Source organism: Sparus aurata, unplaced genomic scaffold, assembly GCF_900880675.1.
Source record: "Sparus aurata unplaced genomic scaffold, fSpaAur1.1, whole genome shotgun sequence".
Classification (NCBI taxonomy): domain Eukaryota; kingdom Metazoa; phylum Chordata; class Actinopteri; order Spariformes; family Sparidae; genus Sparus; species Sparus aurata.
Genome location: NW_022045136.1, coordinates 42,344 through 67,060, shown reverse-complemented (window position 1 = coordinate 67,060; position 24,717 = coordinate 42,344). Strand labels below are relative to the sequence as shown.

Below are 24,717 nucleotides of genomic sequence, written 5' to 3'. Positions count from 1 at the left end.
CTCAGGGGAAGCCACTGCGTTCATCGTGGAAAAGTTGGGCAGAATCACAACTACAGACATCTTGTTGTGTGCCACATTGACAGGGCAGACCCAACACACAAATGGCATTCTTATCAAACTGGCTTATTTAAACATTGTGTGCTGTGGCTTACTACCACTGACTTATCCATTATGTGGCTCTAAACATTACCCTTCAATTATTCCATGTTGTAATGTTGTTTGTGATCAATGCAGATAAATGAGTGTCAAATGATGCTTCACTTGCCTTCGTTCAAAAATGTATTTATGGCTGTCTATGAATGTCATGCTTTTGATCTAAGTTCTCCTTTGTTTGCTAGTTTTTATTCCATAAAGTGCATGCAGCCACATTTTGAAGTTTCAATAAAATCTGATAAATTTGAGGCTGACTTCCTGCCATGGAATTAAATTATCTACAGGTTATCCAGAGGTTGCTCAGCACAAAGGACACCTGTGACTTGAAAGACAACACTGCCATCTAGTGGCGACTTGTGTCACTCACAGCTTGTAGGAGCCCTAATGGAATGAGATTAAAACTAATTTATGTTTCCAGTGGGTAGGGCTATGGATATGACACAGTATTGATGCACAGATCTATTCAGGACGACTCCCTCTAGATTCCCTCTAGATTTGGCCGAGCTAGGAAATAGTATGAATGAGTTATCAGGACTTGATGCTTCATGGCGAAGGATTGTTATGGCGGGCTCCGCAACTGCCAGCACGTATGACGTAGGATAAAGATTTCAATAACTTTTCATCTTCAAGGTCACAGGATGCTACTGAGTGACTTTGAAGTCGGTGGTGTTACATCTGTAGGAGGAGATAATTTAAGTACGAAGATTGGCAATATTTCAACATGGCGGCCAAAAGCAAAATGCCAGACTAAGTATTGATGCTGAAATTTGTTCGGGGAGACAGCCTCTACAGTTACAAGCAGTTTGGTGTGGATAGGAAATTGTATGTTTAAGTTATAAAGCCTCGATGCTTGATGGCGTGAGGAAAAAATGGTTTCCACCGCACCACCCACTAAAGTTTGGCGCAGCTGAATGATTTCAATAACTTTTGTTCTTCAAGGCATGAAGAAAATTACTGAGTTAATTTGAAGACTGTTGTGTTTAAGCTCTAGGACAAGATAATTTTCAAAGTAGGCATGAATTGGACAAAAAGGCCGCCACACATCTAAATAGCTGACTTCCTGTTGGAGTGACAGTATGGTCCCCCCAGACTTTTTTGTGCGTCTGCTCATGAGGAATCTGTGTATTGAATTTCGTTCTTCTACGCACTTGTGGGAGGCGGGGATGAACATTAGGGGGCGCTACAGAGCCCGCAGGTCACGACCACGCCCAATGACAATGCAGGATCGCAATTTTCGCCAGATGTAACATATATTCCAAATTTGGTGAGTTTTTGGGTATGTTCAGGCATCCAAAACTGCATTCAAACTTGGAGAAGAAAATTTCTGTCCTTTCAATAACAATAGGGACCTCGCAGGTCTACCTGCTCGGGCCCTAATTAAAACTGCAAGCAGTGATGAACGGGCCCTCGCAGTCCGCGCGCGCGTCGGGGCGTGCTGCCGTCCAAACGCGCTCCACCTTAAGCCCCATTGCTTGATCATTGTTCACGGAGGTGGCAACCGCCTGCGTTTGGGACAGTGCACGCGGGGGTTGAATATCAGCCTATTCTCCCAACCTGTGTTTGTAACGCGCTGGGTTGGCCCTGCCAGTATCAAGCGCTTTCAGCCTTCTGTTGTCACCGTGAAGGCAGGAAGGCAGCGCAGCAAAGGGGAGGATGGAAGTGGAATGCCACAGATTTAGATAGGTAGTGGAGTGCAGCCAAATGTGATTCTTCCTTTTGGAAAGGGATAGCAGTCAAGTGACCAGGTTTGACCAGCGTCCTGCAGTAGCTGTGTTTAACCACAGAACTCACTCAGTTGTTTCATATCGCAGGGGAAGTCACTTCGTTCATCGCGGAAGAGTTGGGCAGAATCACAACTACACACATCTTGTTGTGTACCACATTGACAGGGCAGACACAACACGCAAATGGCATTCTTAGCAAATTGGCTTATTTGAAAATTGTGTGCTGTGGCTCACTACCACTCACTTATCCATTATGTGGCTCTACCCATTACCCTTCAAATATGCCCTGTTGTAATGTGCAATGTAGACAAAACTACCTGAAAATGCCATGTACATCTGACTATGTTTGTCATTACTGCACATAAATGAGTGTAGAATAATGCTTCACTTGCCTTCTTTCAACAATGTATTTATGGCTGTCTATCAGTGTCAAGCTTTGGATCTAAGTTCTGCTTTGCTAGTTTTTATTCCAAGAAGTGTGTGCTGCCACCTTTTGAAGTTTCAATAAAATCTGATGAATATGCGGCTGACTTACTGGAATTTAATGGAATTACTCAGAGGTTATTCAGACAGGATACATGTGCCTTGAAAGACAACAATGCCATCTAGTGGCGACTTGCATCACGTACACCATATATTCATGTGCTTCTAAGCAAAATTGACCACTTCCTGTTGGACTGAGAGTGTGGGTGTAAATGAGTCATTTGTGCGTCTTGTCATAACACACATGCATGCCAAATTTCATTTATGTATATGCATGTAGGGCGCCAACATTGACTGAGATAATACTTACCTCATGTTTCCAGTGGGTTTCCAGTGGGTGGCGCTATTGATATGAGACAGTATTGATGCACAGATCTATTCAGGGCGACTCCCTCTAGATTCCCTCTAGATTTGGCCGAGATAGAACATTGTATGAAGAAGTTATGAGGACACGATGCTTTACGGCGAAGGATTCGAATTGCCCGCTCCACTGTGGCCAGCAGGTATGACATAGGATAAAGATTTTAATAACTTTTCATCTTCAAGGTCACAGGATGCTACTGAGTGACTTTGAAGTCGGTGGCGTTACATCTGTAGGAGGAGATAATTTAAGTATGAAGATTGGCAATATTTCAAAATGGCGGCGAAAAGCAAAATGGCCGACTTAGTATTGATGCTGAGATTTGTTCGGGGAGACAGCCTCTACAGTTACAAGCAGTTTGGTGTGGATATGAAATTGTATGTTGAAGTTATAAAGTCTCGATGCTTGACGGCGTGAGGAAAAAATGGTTTCCACCGCAACGCCCACTAAAGTTTGGCGCAGCTGAATGATTTCCAGATTTTGTTCTTCAAGGCATGAAGAAAATTACTGAGTTAATTTGAAGACTGTGGTGTTTAAGCTCTAGAACAAGATAATTTTCAAAGTAGGCATGAATTGGACAAAAACGCCGCCACACATCTAAATAGCTGACTTCCTGTTGGAGTGACAGTATGGTCCCCACAGACTTTTTTGTGCGTCTGCTCACGATGAGTCTGCGTACCGAATTTCGTTCATCTACGCGCATGTGGAAGGCAGGGAAGAACATTAAGGGGCGCTACAGAGCCCGCAGGTCACAACCTCGCCCAACGGCATTAAATTATTCACTAGATGTGACGTATATTCCAAATTTGGTGAGTTTTTGGGTATGTTCAGGCCTCCAAAATTGCAGTTAAAGCGGTACACTAGTCCTTCCAATTACAATAGGGACCTCACAGGTCGATGACCTGCTCGGGCCCTAATTACAATAGGGACCTCACAGGTCGATGACCTGCTCGGGCCCAAATAATTCTTCCAATTACAATAGGGACCTCACAGGTCGATGACCTGCTCGGGCCCTAATTACAATAGGGACCTCACAGGTCGATGACCTGCTCGGGCCCTAATTACAATAGGGACCTCACAGGTCGATGACCTGCTCGGGCCCTAATTATGTTTGTGTGGTGATGGTAGGGGGCTTCACTCACACACACACACACACACACACACACACACAATACGACTGAAGAATAAATGAGATTAAACAAACTGAATTCTCAAATTAAATAGAGAATTAATAAAACGGTCACAACAAATGTCATACTATCACATTAGTATATGATGAATATGATATTTTTATTGATTAATGTTTCATCAATTTACAATTAATATTGATTGTAAATATTAATGTTACGGTTATTAAACATGAATACAATGTTTGTGTGTGTGTAAGGAGTGTAAGGACTATTGCCCAGATATTATACAGGATCTTGTATAAGTCAGAAAAGTGGTGAAGTGTCTAGAGATCTAGAAGGTTTTAGACAGGCTAGGTGCTGATTAACATAAGATAAATAAATAGAGTAATTACAGAACAGGATTTAGGTTACAGTTGGGCTAAATTTTTTTTAATCCTAATTGAATTTATGAACATTACAAATGACCATGACATCATAACAGGGAGTCCAGCTGTGACCAGCTATTGTAGCTCAAGTTAATGATGCATGATCGTAAAATTTCTTCAAGGTTGGCAGGTCTGCAAGTGTGATGCAACAGAACGGGGAGTTCCTGGGTCTGGGGATGTGTTCATAGTGTAACTATGAAATGACTTTAATAATTGGACTTTCCTATTGTCAGATTGTCAGTATTCTGTCAATTCAATTTTTATTTCTGGAATACAGTTAAACATAACATTACACTATCATGCGGGCAACATTATTAACTTGACTTGGACTTTTTTGTGACAAACATTTTATTGTGTTCCAACGCCAAATATTCCAAAGTAGAAAAACCAACATCCATCTCACATGTTGCTGTCCCGATGTTTTGCGCTGCACATGCACTGAAACACTCAATCCTCTGGAAGTTTTTCTGATGGCATAGAGGCTGTTACATTGGTCAACGGATGCTCTGTATAAGATGGGGCATAATGTTGTCTTTCCGGATTATTGTAGTTCCACAAAATAGACAGTGAAAATGGCCTCCATATCTCTGCAGGGCAGATTGCATCTGCATGATCTTTTCTAAAAAGGGAGAGTAATTTGTCTTAAAAATCATACAGTGCCTGAGAGACAAATATTTGCTTAACAGCCTATACAGTATATACATATGTATTTTTCCTTACTTTAAAAAGTGATCTGTACTTGAAAAAGTGAAACAACTCCACTGACAGCTACAAGTAGGGATCTCTTGAAAGTAACTTGCTTTCTGTGCTAAAACTTATCCACATACCTCAAAGGAGTGCAACCCAGTATAACACTGGTTACAATATGTCCCTAGACATGCATAACACAAGTATCATTCAAAATTACATGTAAAGACATATGATCTCAAAAGGAAACTTGATGAACATACCCTTGAAATGCACTGCATTTGCCGCATGACTCAGCAAGTGCCTCTGGATGACACTTTCACTTCTGGTTGTAAATTTGGGGCAGACAGGACAAGCAAACACAGATGGCGACACGGTCGTGCACTTCAGCTTGTCGCCTTCCTCAATTACAGAAGGGTGCATCAGGAAGAAAAGGATCATATATATATATATATATATATATATATATATATATATATATATATACATATATATATATATATACACATGTATATATATATATATATATGTATGTATGTATGTATGTATGTATGTATGTATATATATATATATATATATATATATATATATGTATGTATGTATATATATATATATATATGTATATATATATATATATATATATATATATATATATATATATATGTTTTTTTTTTTTTTGTAATAATTTGTACCTCCGCAATTTGTAATAATTGCGGAGGTCGTCTGTGATCTTAATCCTGTGCGAATCTGCCATGTCCGTAATTTGTAATGTAAAAATTACCTACCATATTTCGACAGACACAGAGGTCATTTGATAATATTAGTCCCGTGCGAATCGGCATCTCTGTGATTGGGGATCGTTTTTTTTTTTTTTCTTAAGGTTTTTTGTGTTTTCCACTGACCTTTTCCCGGTTGAGAATTATGGAGGCTGCTTTGGGAATTATAATTTAAAATTTTGACAGCATTTTGGGTGCAAATTCAGGAGGCTCATCAGAAGAGCGAAATCTCGAAAGATGATTAGATGGAATACATGCATGGCAGCATGCGGTAAGGAACATTTTTTCATCTTTCAACAGGCTCACCAGTTATTATATAAAACTAAAGCTGCAAGCAGCGCTGAACAGGCCCTCGCAGTCCACGCGCGTCGGGGCGTGCTGCTGTCGATGCATGCTGCCGTCGGGGCTTGCTGCCGTCGGGGCATGCTCAAGCAACACCTTCCACTGAGGAAGTCGTTGCTTCATAATTCGATGGACTGCTATTGCCGGTTTGAAATAATGTACGCTGAAGTCAGAAAAACTGTGTGAACTGCTGCATGATTCCTCGGACAAAGACTGAGTCGATGCTCCGCCTCTGGAGCTGGCTGAAGGGAATGTGCACACTAGGCATGATGCAATGAAATAGTTTCAGGAAGAAGCTGAGTATCATCCTCCAGTAGCCTCACAAACCTTCTAGCTTCTAGCACAGTGGTAGGGTCAGTCTCCCCTGATGCTTTTAAAACACTGGATGATGTCACCTTTGTGCTAAAACAGTGTTCACTGCACAGATATGGATGTTCCATCTCACTCTGTTTGCTCTCGGGAGTCTGTGTGCCACCACTGTGTCACGCACACTGGTTCTCTCTGGAGATCTTGAAAAAAATCCATAAAAGCCAGTCAGGTCAGAGAAGAACTGATTAACTGATGGGATGTGAGATGTCACCTGCTGCATGATGAAATCTGAAGAAGAGGAAGAAATTGCAGCTCATGGGGGAGTTGCTGTTGTGCTTGTCCCTCTGGGGCTTTAACAGCCAAAAGTGTAAGTCCTACATCTAAAATAAGACCATCAACCGAAAGCCAACAAGATTTCCTACATGTCTATGTATATGTTGTCTATGTGAAGTAAAAGATGTGGGATCCAAATCAAGCTGAAGAGAACTTTTTCTACAGTTCTTCCATCTGCTCTCCACTCTAGCGATGATGTCACGCAGCCAGGTCACAGAAGAAGTGATTAACTGATGGGATGTGAGATGTCACCTGCTGCACGATGAAAGCTGAAGAGGAGGAAATTGCAGCTTATGGGGGAGTTGCTGTTGTGCTTGTCCCTCTGGGCTTTAACAGCCAAAAGTGTAAGTCCTACATCTGAAATAGGACGATCAGCTGAAAGCCAACAAGATTTACTACATCTGCTCCTCCTGCAAGTATTAAATAATGTTGCTGAAGTCAGAAGAATTCCCTGAAATCTAAATAAATAAAAAATAATGAGACAACTACACTGTTTGACTGTAAAAGCAGTTGAGTGTAATTTGTCTAGCTTTTCAAACCGGTGTGAATGCACCATCACATCACACTGTCAAAACAAATGTAAATATGTAAGAAATAAAGTGTTAATTAAAAAAGTCACCTCTTCCTTATCTTTCCAGTATAAAGGTAGACACCCAACCCATGTATGTATTTTTGTAATATCTTATTAGTTGTTGGAGACATTTTTAGTGAATTTTTAGTTCCTCATTTAAATACATAAGAAATGTCACAATCTGCTGTTGAGGACATGCTGTTATAATCATGTCAGTAATTCCATGCAGGCATGCAAGCAAACAGTGAGTGCTGAGAAAGCACACAGTCTTTTACTGCTGGTAAACTACTGGTAATATTACCATGTGGGGTAAAGAAAAAAATAGTATTCCTGAGGTGTTAGTGTTAGCCATTAGTTATTTATGTGTTTCTGAAAGAAGGAAATTAATTTTTCTGATGTTGTAATGTTGCATATGAGAGGTGGTTTGTTTTATAATGACAAAGTTAAATTAGTAGTATGTACAACTATTTTGTTATATTGGTTAAAATAGTCATTATGATTTGAGTGTAAAATAAGATACAAATCTATTATCAAAAAAATCCACTGTCTGTGGTTGCAGCCAGTGTGTCTTGGTTTGAAAGAATTTGCCACGCGAATCAACAGAACCAGTCAGAGTCAAGGTGAGTGTCTAAGAAGTGTCAATGATGGCTGTGTGTACACGGTTGGTAGCCCCCTCCTATGTGCAGTGTATGTCAGGTAGTGCTACACCCCCGTGCAGTGCATCCTCTCACCAGTACTGTATGGCAGCTTTTTTTCCACATCATACACTACAACATCACATATAATTGAAGGGTGATTTCTAGCAATACATAGTGGACACAGGCAGAGTTAGTTAGTCCTAAAACTTTTATGCCATTTTCATGACATCTGCAGGATTCATAGGTGTCATTGATTCAGCCAAAAGTCACAGGAGACATCTAGTTGTTTGCTCTCTAATGGTGCCAAAGTCTTTTCATCCCTGCTTGCAGCTGTAATTTGTCCTCTGATTTTGTCAAGATCTTATGATATCCTCCACACTAGCCATCTGAACATATCAAATTGCTGATAACCACGTTCACTGAATTTTGAGTTGGCTAATCAACTTCGTAACACGTGTGGTATTCCTGATGAAAATTGACTGGCATAAGAAATTAATGGGTAATACTAGATTATGTTCATTCATTACGTAGAAAATATCGCCATGCACACACACACACACACACACACACACACACATAGATTTCCCCACGTTAAACATACATTTCAGTGTCATTTGTGGTAATCTGTGACTTTTCTCACGCCTATGTGACCAACTGGTAGCCACACTCTCCGGAGTGTGATTTTTCCCAGCTTTCTAAACCGATTTGAATGCATCACCAAATGACGTTGCCAAAACAGACCTCACGTCACAAGTCCACTGCCAAACCTGTTCATCTTCATCGCGTTTAACTTGACCGACGACCCAAACAATAAAAAACAACGTGACGAAAGTGACGGGGTGAATAACCTAGACGTCTCCCTGTTGCAGGCTGATATACGTGTGGATGTACTGCTGTTTAAACGTATTATAACATGTTAGCGTTACCAACCGGCGGCTGGCAATGACACCTGATCGCTGTATTAGCCGGAGTTACGTCAGTCTCGGTCCCTGTCTGTAGTAAGTGGTGTTGATTTAATAGTTTATTTTAATGTAGCGCAAATTCGCATTATTGCCGGCATGAATACTCTTTATGTGATAGATAAAAGCCAGCAAATAATTTACTTGCAAATTACTGTATTTTGACAATGTGTGTGTTGCCTTCCGGTAGTGTAGGACTCTACCATTAAGTTAATGTAGTGGGGATAGGCTGCATGGAGCATTTCAGCATCCACTAAACATACACACAACAAGTGTTTATTTCACAGATTTATAGGTGCTAAATTATTTGTTTAATCCCCCTTAGTAATACCTAGTAATAAGTAATGAACAATTTTCTTCTTATCACAGTCTCAACCAAGAACATCCACCGTAGCCAGCCGGTTGACGTTGCTGTAACCTGTTAGCTATAAAAGAACGCTGAACCCGGTTAACGGTAGAGGTGGATTTCATCGTTCGATGTCGAGATTCAGTTCCCGTCGGTCAGTTCGGCAGGATGACTCGTTCATGTAGTTCGTTCGTTCGTTCGTTCAGTCGCACTTCCGGTACAACGGCGGTGATTGTAATGCACAGTTCTCAGCTCCTCGTTCTCAAACGATCATGCTAACGGTCAACATAACAAGCTGTTCATGGCAAATACATAGCTGCAACTACATAATTATGTGTACTTTTGGACAACACGACAGTTAGCAGCTAACAGCTAAAGCCAGCTAGCCAAGAACGAGTGACTAACTGAACGAGAATGACAGTAGAGGAATCATAACCGAACGAGAACGAGAGCTACGAACGAAATGAAATGGGGTTTTTTTTATGTAAACGGTTCTCATTGGCTAAAATTCGACGACAGTGTCCTAGACCCAGCATACGATTGGCTGGCTCTCAGTCCTCCTCACCACTCTGATAACTGAACAGTGAACAACACAGTGACTGGTCTGTGAGAATGAACGAACGAACCATTGAAAATGAGTTTGTGCGAAAATACGGTCAACATTAAAAGTGCCTCTTTTGTCATTATACCTTTTACACGAAGGTTTGATTCGTATACATTAACAAAAAAAAGCCTAGGTTGCATTTTGGTGAGAGTTTCACTTCAAGTAAACAATCTTAATTCTTCTCCCATCACTGCTTGCTTGTTAAACGTGTTAAGATGAATTTTGTCCAATTATTGCAGTCTAAAGATGAGTTGGAATGTCAATATTAAGTCATTGTTTAAATGTTATTAGATGCCACGGGGCAAGTCTTTTCGTCGTTCGGAGGCAGCCAAAAAACGTCTGGCAGAATGGCGAAAGGTTGACGTGGAACCGCAGCAGCCTCCCAATGCCTCTGTCTCACGTATGTAAATCTTTTCCTTAGATGTGTACACTATACATATTTTCCTAGTGGCAAGGTGTGTTGTGTTTACATGATTTGCAATGATGATTTGAAAGGCTTCATTAAGTATATGTATCTTGTTGTTTTTTTCTGTTTATCAATAGAGTCCGGCACCGGTAAGCACCATGCTGTGAACCAGTGGTCAAAGTCGCTGACAGGCCGTCAGCACAAGCTGGTCTTGCCGTGCGAATCACCTGACAAGAAGGTAACATAATAATAAAAGATAACAATAAAAGTATAAAAGAGTTTATTAGTGATTTTCATTCTACAGCAATCTAATCTCTTTTTCCAGTTTGTTCTTGTTGTCTGTGATTCCCATCTACGCGCAATCGTAGATGGCTTTGTCCCGATGCCAGAGGGCTCACTCTCCTTTGGCCTCATGTGCACGCCCGGGGCCTGTGCGATGGAGCTGAGGACCGAGTTGCTACATGCTGCTGTTCCTCGGACTCCTGACGCAGTCCTGGTCATTGCACCAAGCAACAACCTGACATCCAGCAGGACCATCGACGAGGCTGGGGCAGACTTTGCTAAGCTCCTGCTCAGTGCCTGCTCGCGATGGCCTAACGTAGGTTTATATTCTTGTGTGTGTGTGTGTATATATATTGATATATTATCTGTTGCAGAATAATGTATATTTATATCATTAGTTATGTCAGTATCAGAACATTTGTATTCTGTTATTAACAACCACTTTACTCTACAGGTGTGTGTCACAGACTTTGCACCCCGTTTGACTGTTGAAGTCAATCAGCAGCAATTGTTGCGTGAAGAGTTCCGCCGTGTGGCAGCACGTATGGGTAAGTTTTAAAAAGAGTAGAGTTTAAATGCACTTAAAATACAATGGATGATGTGTTATTAGGCAGACTGTTTGAATGAAAGTTATAATTTCCATGATCATTACGGTTGTGTTATCTAAAACTTTAAATGAAATGCATAGAGATGTTAGTATAATTGATGATATTTGTCTTTTTTAGGTGTCAGGTACTTCCCCTTTGCTGAGCATTTCCCCATGGACTGGCTTAAGCTGTGGAGCAAAGATGGTGTAAGTAAAATATAGTCTCGTCTACATTTTCTCTGTCGTTGAATGACAAGTTTATTGCAGATATAGTTTAAGCTGTTTTATTTTCATTATTTTTGCAGGTTCACCTCAGTGATAGTGACGGCATGCCCATTTTTGCTGGGCTGCTGTGGAGTGTTGCATACGAATTCCTGCATCCTCCGACACCAAAGCCTCAGCCTGCTCCCAGAGCGTCGCCGCCTCGTAGGCAGGTTGTTCCAAAGGTGGTTGTGAAGGGAGAGGTCACCGTACCTCGTCCATCAAACCCCTTTGAGTGGACCGTTGTTAACAAGGGCAGGAAGGTAATTGTTTACACACCGTCATCGTGTGGTTGATGTTTATTTTTAACAGCCGACCTCTGTAATGGTTGATTGGTTGTTTAATACAAAGGATCTTATTTTGTCATTACAGAGGAGAGCACCTGAGGAACTTGAGCAGTCCTCTTGTGCAGAGAGGGTGGTTCAGCAGCAGATATGTTATGATTGATTTTAGCCTAGACTGTTTTGGATATGATTGTTGATTTGATGATGGAATTTTGACAATAGTCTTTCTGTATATGTATTTGACAGATTGACGCAACTCCACTTCTGGAGTCTTTCATCCAGCCCAACCCTGTTTGGTTCAGCAGTTCGGTGTTGGCTGCGATGGATGCTGCTGTTCCATCCCATCTTCCTAGCCCTGATTCTACTGCTGTTCCACGAAGCTCAAAGGTAAACTGCATGCAAGTGGTGTATGTTGGTTGGTTCAACTGTTTTTAGCATCTCCTTTTTTCCGATACTGCACAATATTGTCCACAAGGGCTTTTGCCCAAATATGGCTTGAGAAAGTTTATTTTGTTTTTCTTTCATCAGCGTCCAAAAGTGGAACATCGTCGGACTTCTGCACGCCAGAAGGTTTGTAGCAATTGTATTCAGTATTTGGATTAAAAAATATGTATTTTTTGCATGTCTGCCGTATAACCGCAATAAACAATAAACCGTATAAATGCAATAAACCGAACAACAAAATGTTTTCTAGGTCTCGGCGAGAGCTTTGCCCGTGGTGAAACCTGTGCCACCGCCTGCAACTGCTCATCTGAAAGTGGACGCCAGGGGGGAGGTTAGTACAGTTTTGTGCAAACTGTGTGTGTGTCAGGGTTCGTACGGGTGCTTGAAATCCTTGAAAGTGCTTGAATTTCATTGTTGTGTTTTCAAGGTCTGAAAAGTGCTTGGATTTTAGTTTAAGTGCTTGAAAGTGCTTGACATTATAACTCTGTCTTGGCAACATTGTGATCAGACTGGATAATTTGCTTATTACAAGGAGAAATAAAGTCTCTGTGTGTATCATCACACATGCAGCCTGGTAGCAATAGAGAAGGATGGCTAAGGAGAAGGTGACTTTGATGCAATTTGGACTGATGACACGTTCAGTATTAAAGTATTATTCTTTTTGTCAAAAAAAGAAAATTACAGGGTGCTCTCAGGTATCTCTTGGTGCAAGTATACCTGAAGAACGCCTTACCTGAAGGGAAAGTGGCTTCCCTTTTTTGGGATAAAACTTTAGAACTTAAAGGAGAACACAAAGTTTTTGCTAGTATGAAACATCATTTTAGATGTTGACAGCGTAATACAATGTACATAATTGTGATAAAAAGTGAAAAAAATAATCTTGAGTATATTCCTGTAGATATGTATTTTACCCCAGCGATAAGGTGCTGGAAAATTTGGTAAATGGCCCTTAAAAGTGCTAGAAAAGTTCTTGAATTTGACCTTGAAAAATGTGTACGAACCCTGGTGTGTAATCCATTTTTATAATAATAATAGCATACTTAAATTATTCAAATCATTTAATGTTTTTTTTCTTTCATCTAGGTTGCCACCACCACCGTCGCTGCGCCGGGGGGGGACCTTCAGCCTGTCGTCGATCTTGGTGTTCAACACATCCCTTGCTGACTTGATGCTTCACATCCGTCAGCTGAAGGAGTCTTTAGATGCGAAGTGGTATGCCGTCCATGGCATTTCCGTCATGCCATATCCACTAGATGTTGACAGTGAGAGTGCTACGTTGTTTGCAGGCGGGAGTGTTGACGTCGGTGTTGCAGCTACGCTCAAGGATAGCATGTCAGTCAGGCCAGAGATCGATGTAAGTTCCATCAGGGGAACTTTTCACCGAGGGAACGATCGGTTCCTATACGGAGGGCGTCAGTGTATGGCTGTAAGTTTGGTAGCTTTGGCCAAACACAGCATTGATAGTGTGTTTTCTTGGCAGTCCAACTATCTGGATAAGGTTGTAGAGTTGGGGGACAAGCTCTACACATCATTGTGGGAAAGTAAGTCCATCAGTGGGAGGTCTGAACTGCTGTGTGTTCCTGATTTGCCCAAAGAGTCCATCATTGATGGACAGGAATTTGAGTTTGAGTATGGTAACTATGTTTCTGGTGATGTTGATGTGGTTGAGGGACAGTTTGTTGATGAAGGTGTGTACACCACTCTCAGGAATGGTTTGGGAGAGATGTGTAGCAAATATGACACATGCTTTCTGACTGTGAGTGGCAGCACATGTGCGTGGGAGTCAACAACTGCATACTGCCCATCTCGACCAATGATAATTGGTCGAGATGGGCAGTATGCAGTTGTTGACTCCCAAGCACGCGGTGCAGATGGCATGGTAGATGAGCTCAGGTTTAGTGTTGTTGTGTATTTTAGTTGCCTTGACCGTGTGTTTGATCACATATGCAAATTTGCCACCGCAATGAACGCAATGAGCCGTTTGAGATTGCCGGTGTTTTTGTCACTCACAAAAGTCAAAGTGCAACTGTTGAAAGCAGAGAGGTTGAGTTTGGTTGTAGCTTACCTCTTCAGCCAGCACTTGAAGTGTCGGCTGAACAGGTAACACTTGACAGCAGCAACAGTCAGACAGGTGTGAAACGCAAGATTTCATTGGGTGATCGTACATCCAAAAAGTTGAAAAGCAGGGATGTTAATATGGTTAATTCAGACGTTGTATTTGTCAGTGATGTGAGAAGTAAAAGACTTGAGTTTAATCCGCTGCGCAGCGACATTGCACAAGCTTTGTGCAAACAGTTGAATGTAGAGTCGGTGAAACTTGATCTGGTGTCGCCAGAGGTTGGTGCGTTAGGGGCTCCTTGTAGGAACGAGCAAATAGTTGGTGATGGTAATTGTTTCTTTAGAGCGGTTAGTCTAGCTGTGTTTAAGCAGTTACGGGCCAATCCTCTAGCATATACTTTGCGTCGCGAGTATTCGTCAATGGCAGATTATGTGAGTAGATCGAGAATGCAATGTGTTGGTACTTGGGCCACTGAGGTAGAGATTCAAGCAGCAGCAGATTGTTTAGGAGTGAATATTTTCACGTATTGTGGTGATCGCTGGCTTGAATACAGTTGCAAGAATAGGCAGTTGTCCAATCAGGCAGTGTATTTAGAGAATTGTAATGGTAACCATAATGAAAATGTTGTTTGTGTTATGCAGCCTGAGATGCAGAGTTGTTATAGGTACTGCAAAGTGAATGCGTCTTGTTCCGGAGGGTACAATCTTAGACGGCAAAGTAGACAGAGTAGTGTTTGTGCTGAGAGTTCAAGTCCGGTTGTTGCTTCAGGTTGTGTAGCTGAAGAAGTTATCGATATTGAAGTTATAGAACAGCAGGATAGTACTGGGTCTATGCAAGAGCAGTCTTCATTTACATTTAAGCCAACTAATGTTAATACTTCTAAGTATTTGATAAGGAAAAGGAGCTCAAAAATAAAAAGGAAATACCAGCTAAATGATTTGTATAGGGAGAAAAAGAAGGACAATGCTAAACAGAAATATAACACAAATGGTATGCATAAGACGAAAGTTATTGAAAGAAATAAAAGACAATATAGGAAAAATGAAGTGTATAAGGATAAAGTTAAGGAAATGAGTGTAAAGAAATATAGCGAAAATGAAGTATTTAAGGATAAAGTTAAGAAAAGGAGTCAAGAGAAATATAGGGACAATGAAGTATACAGAGAGTATTTAATGGCCGAGAGTATACGCAAATATCATGACGGTATTGAATATAAGGAGCGTGTTATAGCAGGAAATAAATTAAAGAGGGAAAAGCATAAACAAAAGTCACAGGAGTTTGATTATGTTAGAGAACAGTTTTGGGACAAAGTTAAAGATGGGCCAGATTTTGTGTGCTGTGTATGCTACAGAGGGTTGTTTAAGAATCAGGTTTTGAAGTGTAAAAGAGAAAATTATACTAAAACCAAAGAAAGCATGTTAATTGCTGATAAATGTATTAGTGACAAATATTTACATAAATGTAATGAAGACTGCATATTGCCGTGTAAATGGTTGGGTACAGCTAGAAGTATGCTGTGGATTTGTAGCAAGTGTCATTCTTGCATTATAGATGGTGTAATGCCACCTGAATGTGCATTGAACAATTTGGCGCTTTGTCCCATTCCACCAGTACTTGCGTGTTTGAAAAGGTTAGAGAAACATTTGATAGCGTTGCATATTCCGTTCATGAAGATGTTGGCGTTGCCTAAAGGAGGGCAAAATGGAGTACATGGACCTGTAACATGTGTTCCTGCAAATATTGTGCAGACGAGCAATTTGCTGCCACATACAGACATGGAAGGATCTTTGTTGCCAGTAAAGTTGAAGCGGAAGCTTACTTATAAAGGACATTATGACTATGAGTTTGTTGACAGTATGCGCGTAAGGCAGGCTTTGCAGTATTTAAAACAGACAAATGTCCATTATAAAGATGTTGAGTTTAATGAAGCTTGGATAAATACGTTTTGTAGCGAATCGGATAGTGATTGTGATGCGGGTGGTGAAGTATCTGCAGATGTTGGCGAAGATGAGCTTCTGCATGATAGACAAAACCATTGTATGTTTCAGGACACTTGTCTTATGCCTGTGGATATTAGTCAGGAAACACTGGATCAATATTTTGATAATATATTGAATTTGGCTCCAGCAGAAGGGAACTCTCCTGTGAGGTTGTTGTCTGATCATACAAATGAAGCTAAATGCTTCCCAGTGTTGTTTCCTACTGGACATAGTACATATCATGACAGTAGGCCGCATCGTTTGACTTTGTCGCATTATTTTAATAACAGGATTCTACATGCTGATGGTAGATTTGCACAAAATGTTGAATACATCTTTTTTGCTCAGTACTTATCTGAGGTAGAACAGGTTGTGTCAAATGTATCAATAGCACTGCGAAAGGGTAAAGGAGGTGCTATATCAAAGGTCAGTAGAAATGTATTAAATGATGAGGAATCTTTGAAAAAGTTGTTGCAGTTTGATGATGGGTTTCGTTTTCTTAAACCTATCAGAGGTACCCCATCTTTTTGGCAAGGAGCCCAGCGTGATTTGTTGGCTTGTGTTCGTCGGCTGGGTGTCCCGACGTGGTTTTGTTCGTTTTCTTCAGCTGATATGCGGTGGAAAAGTCTCCTCAATAGTATTTTGAAGCAGGCAGGTAGAACAGAGACAGCTGAGCAGTAGGATTATGCAGAGAGGTGTCAACTTCGGCCAGAATGTTTGATTTTCGCTGGCATTGTTTTTTGAGAGAGGTGCTTATGTCTCCATCTAATCCTATTGGCAAAATAAAGGATTATTTTTATAGGGTGGAATTCCAGCAGCGTGGATCACCACATGTTCACTGCCTCTTTTGGATAGAGAATGCCCCAATAATTGATAAAAACACAGATGAGGAGGTAGTTGAGTTTATTGATCATTATGTGACATGTGAATTACCAGCACAGGATGAAACATTATTGGAGATTGTTACATCTGTGCAACAGCATTCAAAACGACATTCAAAATCTTGTGAAAAGAATAAAACTGTTTGTCGTTTCAATTTTCCCAAGCCACCATCCGCAAAAACTTTCATTTCACGTCCAGTCAGTGAAGAGGATGACAAAAAGTCTTGTAAATGTAAGGTAGGCCTAAATGAAGCACATAAATTGGACCGTTGTGCATGCAAGAATGAGGGCCAGAAAAAACCAGCAATCATGAAAAAAGAGATTGCAGTTAACATTATGACAAAGATTAAGGAGGCTCTTTCAGATGACAATGCCAGTTTTGATAGTGTGGAAGAGTTGTTTGGACATTTAGGATTAAACCAAAGTCGTTTTGAGGCTGCTTACAACAGAGTAGCCAGGAAGACGCACGTTGTTTTGAAGAGGCAGGCGAACAAAGTTTGGATCAATCAATATAGCAAACCGCTTTTAAAATGCTGGAATGCTAATATTGACATCCAATATGTCGTTGATGCCTATGCTTGTGTAGTGTACATTATTTCTTACATCTCCAAGGCAGAAAAGGAGATGGGGTTGTTGTTAGGAAATGCTCGGAGGGAAGAGGCTAAAGAGGGTAATAGTAGTGCTAAAGATGCATTGAAAAATTTAGGAAGTGTGTATTTACACAACGGGGATGTTTGTGCTCAAGAGGCGGTGTATAGATTGACAAACATGCATCTTAAGGAGTGCTCTAGGAAAGTTGTGTTTGTGCCAGTAGGGGAGAATACAGTTAGAATGAGTTTGCCTTTAAGTGTGTTAAAACAAAAGGCATCATCACATGATCTTACCGATGAAGATATGTGGATGAGGAGTTCTGTTGACAGGTACAAGAATAGGCCGAAAAATGGTACATTTAATGATATGTGTTTGGCAACATTTGCATCAGAGTATCGTGTTTTGAGTAAAAACGAAACGGCTGGCCATCGGGTTAAATTGGATGATGATTGTGGTTTTGTTGTGAAAAGAACACGTACGCAACCTGCTGTTGTTCGTTACGTGCTGTTTTCGGAGACTAAGAATCCGGAATTGTTCTATCAGAGCATTTTGCAGTTGTTCCTGCCGTATCGTACAGATGGGCAGCTCAAACCGGCAGGGTTTGAGATGTTTGAGCAGTTTTATAGACACGGTCGTGTGAAATTAGGTGATAAATTGATGCATTCGGTTAAAGCGGTTGTTGATTCGAACAGATGCAAATTTGAAAGAGATGCAGACGAGTTGGATGATATCCAAAATTCAATTGATACGGAGGGTGTTGTAGAAGATGCCTGGTGCGAGCTGTGCCCAGAGCAGGAGTTGGAGCGTTTAGAGTGTATCGAGGAACGTAGAGAGACAGAGCAGATAGTGGAGGAACATGTAGATGGCATTCCAGATTTGGCTGTGAACAGTAAAGATGTTGCACATTTGGAAAAGAGGAACAATCTCCTCAACAGAGAAGATGGTTTGGCTTTAGTTAGGTCTCTGAATGAGACACAGATGTGTATTTTTTATCAGATTAGGCAGTGGTGCTTGGATAGGGTAAATGGCGCAAAGCCAGATCCGATACATACTTATTACAGGTGGGGCAGGGACAGGTAAGAGCCATTTGATCAGGGCTATACAATACGAGGCAAATAGGTTGTTGCAGAGAGGGTGTCACGAACTGGACGACATTTGCGTTCTACTAACAGCTCCTACGGGGATAGCTGCACACAATTTAAATGCAGCTACAATTCACAATGCTTTTAGCATAGGTAAAGACGTACGCTTACCTTACACTCCATTGGGTGAGGAGAAGCTGAATTCTTTACGTGCTAAATATAGTAGCTTGCAACTTTTGATAATAGATGAAATCTCCATGGTTGATCACAAACTATTGTCTTATATCCATGGGAGATTAAGACAAATTAAGCAATCTGGTGACTATTCCCCGTTTGGAAACGTTAGTGTAATTGCAGTTGGAGATTTTTATCAGTTGCCTCCAGTGAAAGGGAGACCTCTGTATTTAGATGACCTGGAAGGTGGTGATTTGTGGTCTCGGTTGTTTAAGGTTGCAGAATTGAAAACCGTTGTACGTCAGAAAGATCCCGTATTTGCAGAGTTGTTGAACAGAGTTCGAACTCGTTCAAAAGGTACCCCGATGTTGGATAGCGACATTGAAATATTGAAACATTGTGAAACCGGCGAAGTCAGCTCAGCTTTGCACATATTTCCGACAAATCGACAAGTAAATGAGCATAATGTAAAGGAGTTGTTTAAGAGTTGTCCGGATCATGTGGAGATAGAGGCACAGGATTATGTCAATAGTAAGAAAACAGGCAAGCTCGAGTTGATAAGCGGACATCATTCCAGAGCATATGACACATGTCTGGATGAGACACTGCTTTTAGGGAAAGATGCCCGTGTAATGCTGTTGAAAAACTTAGATGTGGCGGATGGTCTAGTTAATGGGGCGTGTGGCACTGTGACACACATAGTTTATCCGGAGAATGATGGAACACGGTTTCCTCAGACGGTGTATGTTAAATTTGATGACGATAGGGTAGGCATACAGAAGAGGAAACGCTGTGCATTTGCCTCTGCAGTAGAAATGGGTTCCACGGGCATTGAACCTGAAGAGGAGAGGGTGACTAAAAAGGGTGGAATGCGTCGGCAATTTCCACTGAAGCTCGCCTGGGCCTGTACAGTACATAAAGTACAAGGCATTACAGTAGATAAAGCAGTCGTGTCGCTTGAAAGGATTTTTGCAGCTGGACAGGCGTATGTAGCTTTAAGTCGGGTTAGAAATTTGTCAGGGTTGGTGATTAGTGACTTTAAGGAGAAAGCCATCTTATTGTAAGGACACAATCGAAGATGCAATTGAAAACATACCTCCCTTCATGGTCGAGAATATTTCAAGGCACAAATTCAATACACAGACCTTTACTGTGTTTTTGATGAATGTGCAGAATTTGACCTCACATGTATCTGATTTGGCACTTTGCACACAGCATTTGCAGCCTAACTGCATTGCTGTTACAGAAACATGGCTGCCTGCAGTTTCCTCATTTGAAACTGTAAAGATGGATGGTTATGCTTATCATAATCAGCCAAGGAATTTATCCTACAATAGCAGCGACCCAATATTGACAGAAATTCAAGGCCAACAACGTGGTGGAGTTGGCCTGTATAGTGCAGACAATTTGGCATGCAATGTTTTCCAGGTACCAAATGTCAATTTAGAATGTTTGGTTTACCACTGCACTACATACAGCCTTTTGATAGCAGTAATCTATAGACCACCATCTTATCCCATGCCGTTGTTTAAAGTAAATTTAGGCAAATTACTTGATTGGCTGAATCCACAAAGTAACACAATTGCTGTCATGGGAGATTTCAATGACGATATTTTGAAATCATCGTGTCCGCTGTTGACTTCAACCAGATTCTACCAAGTGTGTGTGCATGGGTGTTTTCGACACACAGGAGTGGCATTATACAATCAGGTGGGAGTGTGTCTTGCAAACAAAGGCATCACATTTGTAGCATGTCAGTGTTGTTGCTGTCGTTGGGGGGGCAGCAGCTGGGGTTTGCAACCTCCTAACCAGACTAGCAGAGGGTGATGAGGTCCAACCAGAATCAATAGACACATGTAGGTTTGGAGACAGACCTGGTCAAATGCTCACCATATCTCCCTAATCACATGCTTCCCCACTCTAGGTTTGTCACAGCCAGTATCATTTCATCCATAAACTCTGGTAAAAAGATTTTGAAGCTGGACTTGATGTCCTCCACACAAGATATTGCTCATAGTGTTGGCACTGGCATCACCCTTACAATGTTTCCACTCTTGCTGTGCCTCCTCTGCAGACCAAAAATCCTAAATATATGGTAAATCATAAAAGTGTAAATTGACAGTAAAAATGGTCATGATGGTGAATATTGACTCACTGTCAGTTCAACTGATGAACAGCAACACCTGATGAACTAAGAAAATAGACAGCAGTCACCCCATATTATATAACGTTATTGTTGTCACAAACTGGCTCAATTCATGCGACAAAGATGAGACAAGTCATGTTAAAGTGCAACAACCTTAATGTTTGGTATGAAAAGTAACTGCATCAGTTATGAATGTGATGTGTGGATGAGTGAGAAATGTGTATGCTACTGTTGAATGCACAAAACATGTCATAACAACCCCCCCCATATATAAATATATAAATATGTATTATGATACTATTTATATATTATATAAAGTGTCAAAACAAATCTCCAAACGTTTTTTATCATAATACTATCGTTTTAACACTTACAGATGAAATATACTGTTACAAACATTGTACTGACATCTAGTGGTCAGACGAAAACAGTAGCACTGCACATTAGATTTCCAAGGTGATATGGTTCTTAAAGTTTCATGAAACTAAAAAGAATATAGGAGGAAAGGTGGGTTGTTTTTCTCTGCTGCCTTATGAGCAGAATATTGTTGACAATTAGTAGTAACATTAAATCTGTAAAGAAACTGTTCAGGTGTTTTCAGTTTTACTTTGTATACATAAATGTTGCGCTTTTCTCCTTGACAAATGCACATTTCTCAGTGAGTTTGTGGTTAAAGTCATGGATGTCTTTCATCAGTTTCTACTCCATAGAAGCACCGCTCAGACTCAGCTGTAGTCATAGAAATTGTGATAAGGATCTTTAGCAGAGCCACAGTCTCTGAAACGTTATTGTGAAGATTGCTCTCCGTGACCATCTGATACAGAGCCACAGCTCCACTACAATTCTTGAACTCATCATTGCTGTAGATGTGAGACAGTTCAGTTTTCAGCTTGTTTTTGTTAAGCAGTGGGTAAGCCTCCATGATGGTGTTCAGTACTGTTTCATGGAACTGACTTTTGTACTGTTGGAATTTGTCTCCCTGCAGCAGTGTCACAAACCTAAAAAAAATGAAAGCACCAATTTAACACGATATGGAGTTGTATATGACTCATCTTTACAATAAATACTTTTTTTTTTATTCAAGAATTGCAAGTAACTATAAGGGTGCATACTATGTGTGTGGTCCTATGCAGAAGTAGGATTTATGGACGAATATGGTTATTTGAGTGAGTTAGCTTAATCTATATCTTGCAAACAGGTATATGGTAAGTATAAAGTAAAAATTCAGTATTAGATTCAGTGGAAGGTTTACAGGACTTTCAGACACAAGAGATACATATGCGGAGCAGTAGCCGAGGCAAAGAAGAGAGTGTCCCCATAAGAATGAATGGGAAAACACCTTCCAAACTCCTGCCATTTTTGAAAAAAACTGTAATGGTTATCGCCAAAATATTTATATACTGAGTCACAGGAGTCATTGTTGAACTCTGATGTCTTTTTTTATTTCTGTAGAGTGAAAAATGAGGGCACCAGAGCAAGAGACAAAACAGGTCCTGTCTGCTCTCCTCCAGAAATTTAGGCTTAAAATTAACATGGCGGCTTATGTAAGAGTTGTTGGAGTACTTGTCGCTCTGGGGCTTCCACATCCAAAAGTGTCCTACATCTGAAATAAGACCATTAGCTGAAAACCAACAAGATTTTCTACATTTCTATGTATGTATTGTCTATGTGAAGTAAAAGATGTGGGATCCAAATCAAGCTGAAGAGTATTTTTTCTCCAGTTCTTCCAACTGCTCTACACTCTAGCGATGATGTCACGCACTGTAGCTTACACAATACACACCCATTATAAAATGAAAACACTAGCTGAAAATCCTTAAAACTAAAACTGTGATGATTTGAAAAGTGTAAAAGATTTTCTATTCTGTCCTCAGTGTCTGTGTGTGTACACAAATTGACAGATAGCACACAAGCTCCAAGAGAAAGTCAGAAGCTGGAATAAAGTTGAACGGTCTTTACTGTTGTCTTCATTCTCATGACACAATTTTGTAAAACTGAAATGATACCAAAAAATATAGCATCAAATACTGAATGGTTACTCATATTACATAATATATTCACAGAGATGATAATGTCAATAACTGTTCATAACATGTAGATAATGTAGATAGTTGTAGTTCACTGGTAACTTAACATTAGTAATGGTTACATGCAAATAACTAAAACATTTACGTTACGTATCAAAATGCACTACATCAACACCTGTGCAGAAACAGAATTTACTGAAAATGTGAATATAACTCACAAGCGATCCTTTTCCTAATCACAAACAGCAGGAGGAAATGACGATGATAGCTGGAGCTACAAGCTGACCACATGTCATGTAGAAGCTAAAGCCTTTTCCTGATCAGACTCTCTACACTATAGGCGCGTTCAAGTTGACCTCCTGCTGCCTGACTGCATGAGCGAGATCTGCTGGCGGCTGCAGGGGCGGGGCTACAAACGCTGCTATGAAGTCGGACACTCTCTCTTTCCGTAGACGTGACGTGACCTGGCTGAGCTTGCAGTGTTTGCCTTCTTCGTCGGCCAAGAAGTGGAGGAAATTGAAATTCCATTAATGTTTGATTACAATCAACAACGACGGCGATCAGTTTTCTTACCTAATGCTATGGGAACTTTGCTGGCCTTTTTCTCATATTAATCTCCTTCGGAAATTATTCAATCTGAGATGTTCAAAATAGTAGTCAACCAAAACATTTGGGCTGAGGGAATAGAGCAGTGGAACTGCTGCCGTGTTGCATGCAGACAACCGGGGATCAAGACCTGTGTCAAGCCTGTCTTTTTGCAGAGGATGTATTTAGCTGATTACTTTTATATATATATATATATACATATATATATGTGTGTGTGTGTGTGTATACAGACAGTTCATATTTAGAGACAACAGAATGTGACAGCTTTGTCACAATAACAACTTCAAATTTGGATACTTTCTAATTGCTTCACTTCAAAACGGTCAGACAGTGGCTCATCAAGAGTAGATGAATAGCCTAAATGTTGTCTTATTGTAAATGATCATGTTGTGTTTTCCTTGTAATGTCACCATTAAATACATTTGAACTTTGTTTATCTGGTACATCATAGTAAGTCTTGCCTGATAACAATACATTACAATTACAACAGTTATTCGTTATTATGATGACAACTGTGCTTAGGTGCATCATTATATCAAAGCTGAGGGGAATTTGCTGACTACATTTAACAAATAAGCATAACTGTAGGCACCTAAGATGAAGCATTTTCTCATATTTACTTTCCATTCACATTAATTAGACTGCGACCAGAGCGCCACCTATAATCTGATTTGCACCAAATGTTGCACAAACCCTCATCAGGCCACGGAACACAATTAGGAAAAATGTTGTGGCAATCGGAAAGTATTTGGTGAAAATACGAAAGACTGTCTCCTTTGAACACAATGTGCAGGAATTTGTTGTTTTATATGTAGGGCCTCTTTTGGTCTATCAAAATTCTTTTGATAACATTTTGTCAGGAGGGTCCACAGAGGCTTCACGCAAAGTTTGGTGCAAATCACTGAAATTGCCTAGGAGGAGTTCGATAAATTAAGTTTTTCATTTGTCACGATTTTGTAAATGGAAAGTTGGCGCGAAAGTGGGTGTGGCCTACACTAAACAATTCAGCTGAATGCAGGGAACACATAGGGATGAGGTTTAATAATGTGCAACACATTAAGTGGGAGT

General features: G+C 40.5%; 1 protein-coding gene across 1 annotated transcript; it reads left to right on the top strand.

The window, feature by feature from the left end:
- The first annotated feature begins 9,362 nt into the window (after positions 1–9,362).
- Positions 9,363–21,604, top strand: LOC115577940 (uncharacterized). Its single transcript, XM_030410797.1, has 11 exons — positions 9,363–9,391; positions 10,133–10,241; positions 10,385–10,485; positions 10,573–10,845; positions 10,984–11,077; positions 11,255–11,322; positions 11,421–11,639; positions 11,907–12,047; positions 12,189–12,230; positions 12,355–12,435; positions 13,188–21,604. The coding sequence occupies exons 2-11, from the start codon at positions 10,133–10,135 to the stop codon at positions 13,266–13,268; spliced, it is 1,209 nt and encodes a 402-aa protein (XP_030266657.1). The 5' UTR covers positions 9,363–9,391; the 3' UTR covers positions 13,269–21,604.
- Positions 21,605–24,717: the final 3,113 nt, after the last annotated feature.